Source organism: Microtus pennsylvanicus, chromosome 2, assembly GCF_037038515.1.
Source record: "Microtus pennsylvanicus isolate mMicPen1 chromosome 2, mMicPen1.hap1, whole genome shotgun sequence".
In the NCBI taxonomy this organism is placed as follows: domain Eukaryota; kingdom Metazoa; phylum Chordata; class Mammalia; order Rodentia; family Cricetidae; genus Microtus; species Microtus pennsylvanicus.
Window position 1 is genome coordinate 50924255 of NC_134580.1, and position 12080 is coordinate 50936334.

At 41.3% G+C, this 12080-nt stretch overlaps 1 protein-coding gene across 4 annotated transcripts in view; it reads left to right on the forward strand.

Annotated features, from left to right (window-relative positions):
* The window catches only part of Samd12 (sterile alpha motif domain containing 12), a 389695-nt gene that overhangs the window by 153256 nt on the left and 224359 nt on the right, over nt 1-12080 (forward strand). For 2 of the 4 annotated variants that reach the window (XR_012909646.1, XM_075961022.1), the window contains exon 3: nt 5515-5644. Coding sequence is in view for 2 of the 4 variants with exons in the window: in XM_075961022.1 (XP_075817137.1) it covers nt 5515-5644 (130 nt within the window). In the remaining 2 variants the exon portion in view is untranslated. The remainder of the gene's footprint in view (nt 1-5514; nt 5645-12080) is intronic. The other 2 variants (XR_012909647.1, XM_075961023.1) reach the window with 1 other exon arrangement.

The following is a 12080-nucleotide window of genomic DNA, read 5'->3' on the forward strand; positions in this document are numbered from 1 at the left end:
TGCAGTCTTAAGTATGATGGCACAAGAGTAGTCAGCAAAAGAGGACAGGGAACGAAGGAAAGGGTTTGAATAAGAATGGTCCCCTATAGACCCATATATTTGAATCCTTGGTCCCCTGTTGATGGAACTGTTGGAAAAATTCGGATGTTCAAAAGCCCACGCTATTCCCAGTGTGCTCTCTGTCTCATGGTGATGTCACAAGATGTAAGCCGCCCCCCCCCCGGCTACTACTCCACACCATGCATGCCTGCTTGCTGACATGCTTCCCAACATGATGTCATGAGCTCACTCTTTGAAAGTGTAAACCCCAAATAAACTCCTTCTCCTCTAAGTTGCCTTGTTCTTGGTGTCTTATTACAGAAATAAACAATTAACTAAGACAGGACATTATAAGAAAGTAAAAGAAGTAAGTTCCTATACTTTGCCAAACTGATATATTACAAGAAGCCGAAGTCATATTTACTACCATTTTTTTTTTTTTTGGTTTTTCAGGACAGGGTCTCTCTGTAGTTTTGGAACCTATCCTAGAACTAGCTTCTGTAGATCAGGCAGGCCTCGAACTCACAGAGATCTGCTTCCCGAGTGCTGGGATTAAAGGAGTGTGCCACAAGTGCCCGGCTCGTATTTACTGCTTTCTGATAGTTGTCTGTGAATCTCATTTTGTCCCACTAGTGACTATAAAAAAGCTAATTTCTCTGATTTTTCACAATCAACCATTTAGGCCTCATACAGGCTCATCCAGTAGAGGCTTTACACAGTAATTATATGCTTGCAATTACAGTGTTCTCTTATAACTCAAAACCAAGTAAATTAAGAGAGAATTTGTATTGCAAAAAGAGGGGGTTAATTAGATTAAAAAATAAAATTTGGCTTTAATGGCACTTTTCAATGTGTTTTTTCAACACTAAATTTCTGTAAAGCATTTAATTATTTCATTACTTAACAGAAAAGCTTCATCTTTACCTTGGAAAGTTCAAATTTTACTACATAAGACTACTTCCTAGCTAAAAACAAATTATAAATACTATAAATCATAGCTAAAATTATTACATATAGATAAATTAAAATAAAAATCATTTGCAAAACTAGTAATATTTTGCAAGCCACCTTCCTCTTGGATATGAGCCTTGCATAAAGTCTGCCTGTAAAAAAGAAATAAAGGTTTCTAAAATGCATTTTGATTTTGTCGATACAAAAACCAGTACTAGTTCAGAACGGAAATGTCTGGAATCCTGCTTCATGTCACAGAGCACAGAGGTTAAGATAATAAACTGCCTAAGGCCTCTTCCAGGGCAGCAAAAACAAACCAAAATTGTCTCTGGGGTTGTAAATCGAGGAAAGATGCGGCAAAAGTGAGCATGCAGAAAGAAAACTGGGGTAAATGTTTTTTTAATGTTTGCCGTTGGGCAGGATTTTTTTCTGTTAGTTTACTGTTTCTAGCAAATATGAAATGCTTTATCTCAGCTCCTTGGACTATTATTATTTTGGTTTAGCCTCCTACTGTGAGGGAAAAAGAAGACCTGGCAGCTATTTTTAAAAATGAAAAAATGATCGTCTAGTGATAGAACCAAAGAGGAGCATGGGCACTGGAAGGCAGACAGAGGGGGTACAGAGAAAGGATGTGACACCTGTGCACCCCTGCTCTTACCTTCCGGAGAGGGCAATGTGCTAATTCATGCATGGCGATAGACTTAGTCCATTATTCCAATTCATACATAGAAGTAAGTTTTAAGCGCCTCAAGGGCATCAGGCTATGGTATTTACTCCCAAAACTCGACCAAGGTTGGGATGGAGTTAATAGGATGCTGCTTCAAGGGACTATGATGGAGGATCATCTTCGTGCTACAGAAGAGAAGTGGAGGGTGGATAAATCTAAAATCTGGAGCAGACCGGGGGGATTGTTGTCACCATGACTCATTAGTGCTACCCCTTAATAAGCTAATATGCAGCAGACTAATAATGATTTAATAATACAGCCAAGGTTTAGAATTAGCTGATAAACAGGGCCATGACTTTTCATCGCAGTTGGTGAGGGAGGTGTTAAACAGTGAATTGCGGTAGGAACTCAGCCCCAACCTATTCCATTTGCTGTGTTTACCTGTAAGTTCACACAGCCTCAAGCTTGAGTTCACTCCTTGTAAGCAGATGTCGCCAAATTTATGATTAATTATAGTAAAATAGTTATAATAGAATCATATTATATATACATGTTCTGAAGGGAAAGTGAGGGTTAGCTTTAGACCCACTAGAGTTTCTAATAAAAGGAAACTATTCACGAAAAGTGTCCATGACCGGCTGATGAGGATGCATCCTCAGTTGACTTGACACGTTTGGGTAAGTCATTCTGTGAAGCACAGCTGATGGGCTCAAGTCCTCACTTCCTTAGGCAATGAGCAAGTCACAGGATAACCTTTCGGGATAAGAAGTTTAATGTTTTGATGTATAAGCAACTTCGTCCTCCTGTCTTCCCCGTCCTAATTTACAGTCCTCTCTGACTGGTTTATAGGAGTCTTCAAAAAATTTGATTAGCCTGACTTGAAAAAAAACTTGCAGGACTTTCAGGGTAATGATGTGTCAGCTCTAAACTCCTTCAGTTATGCTGAGGGGAAAGATTTTGAGTAGGAAAGAGCCAGGTTCAGAGGTGCTGACTTGAGAAACAAGCTATAAAGTACATTTGCACCTGAAGGCTCTCAGATTCCAGCTTTTTTGATCATGCCAAAGGAAAGAATGTCATGATGGGCAAAAGAGCAAGATTAAGCATCAGTATCAAAACAACAGCAGCTATTAAAACATGTGCTCACTTGAATTCTTCAGGACCAAAGTTCTTCTCTCTCATCAGGATCAGGAAAACGGTCCACATGATTTCAAACAGAAGAAGGAAATGGCCGCTTCCTTAGATGGGGCAGAAGGGAGGTAGGCAGAGGTGCCATGGGTGATTAAGAGCCACATGAGCTCAGTATGCCACAGGAAGGAGCGGCTAGGGCTGGGCATGAAGCCTGCTGCTGATTAGTGAGCCATGCTTAAGAATGCTGGTTGAATGAGAATCCTCTCAGGTCATTAACTCATTCTGTTGCTCTTTTTGCCTCTACCTGCCACCGTCTGTCTTCTTATGTGCAAGGCCCTCAGGGGAGCACAGCGGTAGAGGAGTTTCTTCGTGTTCTCATTACCAGAGTTGGAGATCAAACTACCACAAATCCTAGCCATGAGTCAAGAATTACTTTGGAAGATTGAGAAGCCCAGGCTTCTGTTTTATGGTATCTGTGATTCCAAACCAGAAGATTCAGAGGCCTGGACTAGATTTATCTGGTGTTTGTTCATTTTATTAAAGGTTGATGGTGGATATCAGAGGAGACCTTTGTTGGGGATTGGTTGAAACTCTTGCATATCATCTCCTAATATGGTCTGGACTTCCTCATGGCATGGTTTTTGAGTTCTGGTGAACACTGAGCTGTGAGTCAGGTAAAAGCTGTGTCTTTTATGGCCCAGGCTTAGAAATAATGTAGCATAAAATTCCACTGTACTCCATTGGTCAGCATGGTCACATGCCTTGCTGAAATTCAGTGGCTAGAAACATTAGCCCCTGATAGCAGAAGTAATGTCAGTTACAGTGCATAAAATATATGTACATATATGTAAAAAATCCATACGTGTCATCATTTTGCAAAAATATATTCTGAAAATTTTAAATCAAACAATTTATTACATATTCTCTTTCCTATTACTATGATGAAGCACAATCGCCATTGTAAACTTATAAAAGAAAGCTTTTAATTTGGCTTGTGATTTCCGAAAATTAGAGCCCATGATCACAGAGGAAAGGAACAGCTGAGAATTCACATATGGATCCATAACCACAGTGGAGAGAGAGAGACCGCACTAGAAATGTAGAAATGGTTCAAGCTTCCTGGCGTACCTCCTCCAATAAGGTACAATTATTTGGGATAAGAAGTATCCCAAAGAATTGTGCCAAGTATCCAAATACAGGAGCCTATGGGAGGGAGCCTTTGGCATTTAAACCACCACACATAATGAAGTTAACAGGGAAAGCATTATTTGTGAATCTTTTGTATGTGGTGGCATAAGGAATCATTCTATTAGAAGCATATTAATAAAAAGTGCTACTCGAGTATTTGCATACTCCCTCTCTCCCCATTTCTTGGTGAATATCTCACTGTCTGTCTGTCTGTCTGTCTGTACCATTTTCTCTTAATACAGTTTTTTTCTTAAACTTGGAACGTGGTGGGGAAGGGTGGTAATTACAAATTGCAAACTAGAAAATGCACGTTGTGTCACAATTCCTTTGCCGTAAATAATGGTTAATAACAAGTAAACAAAGAATAATTGCAGGCTAGACCTACTGCTTTTTGTTGAATGTTCTAAAACTAAAGCAAGTCTTTCTCTGTAAAATAAAAATAAATTGTTCGCAAGTATTTGGAAAATATAATTCACACGCCTGCCAATTTTAGACCTTCTCCTTGCCTTAATCTAACAGGTTGGAAGAGTAATGAAATAAGATAATACCTAGATATCTGTACCAATGAGGGTATTTTAAAGGATTCTTGATGCTTCAGCCCTATTCTTTTGGCAAAGACTGGTTCAGAATGATAAAAATAAAACCATTGACCTAGAGCTTTCAGCTAGCCTAACCTAAATTTTTGGGATCCCTGAGGGGAAAGGCAGAGCCAAGCCTTATTAGTAAATGTATTTACAACCCATCATTTATCAGAGGCTGTGCCTTTCACATCCTGGTTTTTTTTTTTATTTTTAATTTTAATTTTTAAAAAAATTTTAATTTTTAAATTTTTTATTTTAATTTTTTATTACTTATACTCAGTGAACAATAAGAGGTCTTGACCAGGTAGCTTCTATATAAAGCCTAAGGACTCCCATTATCTTATTACGATTCCCCGCATGTGGACAGAATTGACTCCGTCTTTCCCGCTGTGCCATGACTAATGTTCCCCGGCTTCATGGGACCACCCTGAGTCCAGAGCCCCCAGGCAGACTAGTGCTTTTTAGTATGCTGGCATCTGAGTCCGCTAACACTTCAGTCCTGAAATAATTATTCTCACCTGCTGGGGCAAGTGATGAAGTTGGCAACAGGCTTGTCAGGGAGAAGAGATAGACACTTCCAGCAAAGAAAAGGGTGCTTGACAATGGCTATTTTACCCCTAACACTTAAGTATCTGCGTAGAAACCCTATTATCTTGTTGTTATGATATTTAGAAAATTCTACTTTCAAGGGGATTTTCCCAGTAGAGATAATAACTCAAGGATGAGTAAAATTTTCATTGCCTTTTTCTCTTGCACCTTTTCGTGTGTGTGTGTGTGTGTGTGTGTGTGTGTGTGTGTGTGTGTGTGTGTGTGTATGTGTTAGGAGAAAACAAGAGCTGCATATCTTTCTTCAGGGAATCTAGGCTTATTGCCTTTCCCAAGCACACTGGGATGTTGAACGTTTCTGCTTTTCTAGGCGTGGGGCAACATTGACAGACACTCCTTTCCTTTTCTCCACAGTCAGCTACGGTGAAGCTGTCAAAACCAGTGGCCCTGTGGACGCAGCAGGATGTCTGCAAGTGGCTGAAGAAGCACTGTCCAAACCAGTATCAGATCTACAGTGAGTCATTCAAACAACATGACATAACTGGTAAAGTCTGCAGTATCCAAAGACTCTCCTCATTCCCCTCCCCAATTTCCCACGCCCATCCAGCAAAACAGTAGCTTTCTGCTGAAGTTTCCTGATAGAAGGAGGCTCTAGAGCAGGCAATCAACTCTAGGCCACATGAGCCATGGTACTGAACAAATCCGGTGGTTCATAGAGAAAAGTAGATTTTGAGTATCTAACACAAGTTTGTGGGGTTGGGGGCGGTTGATCCGAGAGTAAACAAGAACGCATCCGTCCTAATGAAAACAAGAAAAGTCTGTCTAATCAACTTCATTTTAGGATCAGTGTGGGGATTTTGTGAAGATGAAGACTCTCTCTGGGAGAATCTTTCCTTGTTTTCTGCTCATTAAATCAAGCGTATTGACTTTGCTGACTGATTAGCTACATATGTGAAACTAATGATGTGGAAGAATCAATAGGAGAAAGTCACTTTCCCTGCCAAACCAGTCCTATCCTGTCAATCATATAGCTGTGAGGTACACTCTACTTTGTTCCCGCCCAGAGGTTGTCTAAGTTTCTCAAGTGAAGTTGTGCTTGCCGCTGTCGCTGAGATGAACACATTGAAGTCATATAGGGAAACAACATTTCCATCGAGGGTGTTAAAGCCTTCCATTGAGAGGATAAGGAAGTGTTTGGGTTCAGAAAAGCAGGGAATGGCGTGGGTGAGAAATTGCTGTCCCCACCTTCATGCCCACCCCTAGAGTAAGGAGGAACATATCTGAACTTGACCTGGGCCTAGATTCCCCCTGTATATTGGCAGCTCTCCTACATGTCCCCTTCACAGCCGTGCATGGAAAGACAGGCCTGAGGAACTATGGGAAGAAATGCTTGAGATTCATGAATCTGGTCTAGAACCTTCCTTTCTTCTGATGGAAAACTGAGCCCCTGGTGGGAAAACAAATCGCTTGCCTTGGGATAGCCAAGCAACCCATATACCAAACCTTTTCCCCAAGTCCTTGTTCTACCTTGACAAATGTCCACCTTTCTCGTTCTGATCACTTCTATTACTTTGGAGGAGGGTCCATTAAGGAAAATGTACTTCCCTTGAAGTTCAGTTTTCCCATGCATCTCTCCTGTGTGGAGCCAATCTTCCACCTCCCCCAAATAAAATTTGCCCAAGAGTTCTCAAAGTACATTCAATGGCGTCCTTGAACCCTAGGGAAACAAGGAGGGGGTATGTCAGGTGGAGAGGAGGGTGTCACACAAGAGCAGCTCGCTCCATGGCTGACTTACATGCTTCATTCAGTAAGGAGGGTTATCAAGATTTTTTTAAGTGTTCAACTGAGTAATTTTAGTCTTGCTATGTAAGTAATAGGAAATTGTACAATAAACAAGCCCAAGTATATATAGTTCAATCTGATTTGACAAAATAGTGCATTTCTGACTCAAAAAAGTTCATTTTCTGTACCCGACCCCCACCCCAGATATTGCTGATGGCCCTTTAGAATGAAATCCCTAGAACTCTAAAAGTAGTGAGGAAGCATAGCCTCAAAGTGTTTAGATTTCACATCCTAGTCCCTTGTCTTAAAGTGTCTGCACAAGGAAAGCCCACAGAGGATCTGTTGATCTACTCCAAGAGTGATCAGTCCATCAGTAACTCTGCCTAGCAGATAGCCATTATCTCCATCAGATAATGGCTGCTTATCATCCTTTAATCGTCCTTTAATTCCTGCCTGATGGAGTAGAGACAAAGCCTTTTCACCGCCTAACTTGCAAGGAGTGGTATCAGGAATTATGGCGTGCCCTCCAGAGACAGATGAGTCTTGTAAAGGCTTATATAAAAAGGACAAACAGTACCCTCAGAGTGAACAACTTCGGAGTGTAGGAAATAACAAGGTGGTGGCTAAGTGACCTGAAATAAAGGAAGGGGCGTGAGGTGTGTGCTGTAGAGTTGTCACACGGCTCTAGACTGAATCTTTGGTCTCCTCAAAACACCTGTGGTGTCAGTAAGCCACGGCATGGGTCTGAGCGCAAAATAAACTGCTTACTCTGGCAAGCTATTCAATTTCACTTCTTTGTCTCCAAAATAAAGACAGTACTTAAAACATCACAGAGTTGTGAAAATTAAGTTAAATATTATAGGTAAGCCACTAAGCCAACCCTTCTACCTCTAAGACTATGTTCTTATTTATTTCAAGCCTTATCTGGAATTGTGTAAATAAAAATCCCCAGACTTTCTTCTAAGATCAACCTATTTCCGGCAGGCAAAGAAAGCAGGGAATTATTTGGGGACTTGGGGAACAGAGAGAATCATTTCAGGCTAACATTTGGCCCACATCTTTTTAACATTCACCTGTTGAAAGCCACAGAACACCACTCCCTTCCCTTATTCTCTGACCTTGGCTCCTCTTCAAATGAATGTGTAGCACCTAAATCATCCCAAATCCTGTGTGACCAGAAACTAGCTTCCAGAATTTATACCGCTCTGCAGTAGCTGGTCACCTGACATTCGATGCTTTGGGAACTCCAGTACCCTCAGAGTCTGTGATGATAACCAAGGAAGAGAAATTCATTCAAAATAAAAATGAGGCTAAGAGCATAGCTAAATTGGTAGAGTGCCTAGGTTGTCCTTCACAAAGCCCTGGGTTTTGTCCCAGCACCACATAAAGCAACTGTGGTGGTATACACTGGTAATCTCCCCACATGGGAGGTAGAAACAGGAAAATCAGGTGTTCTATGTTATCCTCAACTATCTAGTGAGCTACAGGCTAGCCCAGGACACATGAGACCCGGTCTCAAAATAAAACAACAGCAAAAAGCAATTAAAATATAATGTCATGGAAAGCCTCAATAGCTTGTGCAACCCTTAGAGTAACTTGGAGAAATGGCAGGAGCTGCTGTCAGAAACAGGCGGAAGCCCGGAAGTGTAGCCTTACCGTAGCTCCATGCACTGCAGGTTGCTTCACGTTTAAACGAGAGAGATAGTTCCAGTACCTCTCTCGTGGTGCTGCTGAGAAAGGTGACCACATCACAGGACACATACAATAAACATGGAGTGCTGCAGTTTTCCCATGTGCTGTCCTGGCCTCCAAGAAAGCAGGCCACACATATCAACGGTGTTGTATTCATCCAGCTCTATTATCCTGAACACTGGAAAAGTAGCGCCCAGAAGGGAAACAAAATAGTTTGGGCTGGTACGTACCCCGTGCTCCTCTGCAAGGCTATGAGCAAGATTATTTACCTGTCTGCCGAGGGATGCTGTTCATTTGTTTTTCCTTAAAACAAGGATAAAGAGGTTCTTGCTCACAAAGGTAACATGTTCTGTCAGTCAGTGTAACATGTAACAAGCGCCTCTTGATTTCGAGGCAGCCAGTTCAATGGTGGTAAAATGAGCACCCATTAAATGGAGAGAAGGGGAGAAGCAGTAGGCGGGTTTCCTCAGTCAAATTACTCTTGATGTTCTTCACCCCAACTTTTAAGACACAGTAAGCAGCTGCTTGATGTCTCACAAGCTAGTCTTCCTCAGTAGCATGAGAGTGACGTTTAACTTAAAGGGTCATCGGGAAGATTAAATGGGATGGTGTGTGTGAAGGGCCAAACTTAATGCTGACAAGCAGTGGGCAGGCATTCATTTAGCAAGTGTTCATGGAGCACTTGGCTCTCGGTGGGTTTGAGAAACAAGGAAATTAGGCAATGGGGGATCCATGCAGGTTGTGGGGGTCCTGAAAATACTGTCACACCATTTTGTGTTACCTAATTCTGAATGGAAGGAGCTGTTTTTTCACGTCTGGGTTGTAGATAACTAATAGTACACTAACTTCTCACTTTTGTATGCACTTGTGCCTTAAATACTAATTTTAATTACTAATAGGATATAATTATTAATGATTAACAGCAGCTGAAAATATTTAGCGGAATTCTGTGTTTTGTAAGGCCTGCATTCACCTAACTTTTATTGTACTGTAAAGTTTCTTTGCTTACTCTTCTGTGCCCAGTTTCTAGGTTCAGCTTCGTCATAGATGTACACATAGGAGAGAATAGATGGAATTTTTAGGGTTCTGTATGGAAGGCCTTGAAAAAAAAGCCAGGACTTGGGTAGAACAAATTTTTATCTATTTGCATGCAAATTATGTCCACAGAGGTTTGCTGACTCCTCGGCTTCTGTGGAGAAGTGATCTTGGCCTTGGATTTGCCCATTGAGCTGAGCCGTCCTAACTTGTATCTGTGTCTGCTGCTGGGTTCTTTTTGAACTAATTATTGCACCTTATCTGTTTCCTCAGTCATGAATCAAATAAAATTCTTAAGCACATATTAATTTTTGTATGAGGAAACGATTTCAACTTTTTTTCAGACAATCTCTCACAAGGTGGCCCGACCTTGTCAGGAACTTGCTTAGGGACTGCTTGTGCTTACACCTATAGCATCCTTTCCCCCGCAGTCTCTGACTGATGGAATTACGGGAGTGTGCCATCACGCCCACCTTGATTTTTAACCCGTTTGAAATTTACATGTAACCTTAAAACAATTTTGTATTTATACTGTTATGAGCAATTCCACTATACTAATATTTTTCTTATGCCTTTGTTTCAAGGACACTGAATTGTAACCAGATTTTCAGTTCGGTTGTTGTAAAAATCTAAGAAAAAATGTTTTAACTCACCAGGGCGTCAAAGCCTTTATAAGTTTCCTTTTAGGATTTTTGATAATTCCGTTGTGCTCGGAAGGCACCTGCTATTTTGTGGCAGATGTGTTTAATCAAACGAGAAGTTACTTATGTTAATTCCCTGCAGAAGCGTCCTTAAAGAGAAGGAAGGTGGTCAGAACACTGGAGAGACATCAGGATATATAGATTGAAATCATGAGATTAGGTCTGAAGGGAAGAAATCCACCTGTTTTTCTCTGCTTGCCAGATTCCTTCCCTAGCTTCCTGGGGCCTGGTTGGGAATGCTGATGAAGAGGCTCTGTTAGGCCTAGGCATAAGCTCACAGGCAGTTTTCAGATTCCCTTTTATGCACAGTTAAGAATCTTTTCAGGTTGGGGGAGATTTCAGCCCCTGGCTGTGCCAAGTGTTCCTGTGGTAGCTGCTAAGTCACCTCAACTTCTCTGGCTTCAAACCCAGTATCTGTGAGGACTCTTTTTCCCTGCCAACTTTAAAGACTTATTTTCATGAGCAAGGCACTCACAATTTCTCAGAATATAAAATAGTTTTAAGCTACCTTGAATATATGTATTAATGGTTTCTGTTGGTCTGTTTCATGCAACAGCAATGTGTGTGCTTTACATGTCTGCAGGAATAGATCTTTTAAATATCTCTTGCAGGTGTTCCTTATTCTCTCTCTCTCTCTCTCTCTCTCTCTCTCTCTCTCCTTCTACCATTACCTTTCCCCTTGTTCCACCGAGGATCATGGTTAACATAGAGGCTCACAACTGGTCAAAATGCAGAGAATAAACATCAGTGGAGCGCTCAGTCACAAATGGGACATCTATCTAACACCTCCTCTCCAAGGCTCAGTGGTCGTTGTTGAGAACAAGGTAGAAAGATTGCAAGAGCCACTGATCAGGAAAAATCAGGTTGAAACAATGTTTTCTGAACTTGGCAGGACCACTAATATACTCTCAGTAGCCGTGGTTGTCTGCATAAGCCCCATTTAAGAGGATGCTACTCAATATCCTTGCATGAAAAATGAAGAGGAACCGTGAATCCTCTCCCCTCACTAAGCTGCTATGGACTGTGCGTGGTTTCTATAGTGGGCAGAGTCTGTTCTCTCTAAGGGCATGGCTCCTGGTAGATAACCACACTACAGTGGGTGGTCACAAATCCAGAATTATATGGACAGCACAAATTGGGGTTGATAAGTTATTTTTTAAAAGATGTTGGGAATGGGATGTAGATGGGAACAGATCTGGAGGAAGTTAGCAGAGGGAGCTGGACATGAATATGATCAAGCTATAGTGATGAAATTCTTAGAGAATCAATAAAACGTCTTCAAAATACACTAGTGATATTCATGTCCCTAAAATTTGAGTGTTCTGCTTAGACTATGGAGTAAAGAGAACCACTTTATCTTTTTCAGTCTTTTTGAATGTGACTCCATGCATTCACTGGCATTGTTCTGCCAAGTGCTGATTTTTCTGAGCCCCCTACCTCTTTAACCTTCTGCAATTTCTCCTTTTATTATGGGTTGTTCCCCATAGGACCCAATGCATGTGTAGTTAACAAGTGTCGAAAGAAGTGGAACAATAACTTGGGTGGTGCACCAGTGAGGACATTAGTGTATTCCCCGGCATAACCACATGAAGTGTGGAAGGATTTCACTGCGCTCTCTGCCTGTTTCTCATCTTCACTCTCCTTCCCATGGATCTTGTGGTCTTCTTTTCTCTACCTCTGTATTTTGTGCCGTTCTGTGCTTTGAGTGCTTCCTCAAGCATTTCTTCATATCTGCATAGTAAAATACCTAACATTAGGACCTGAGTTGTC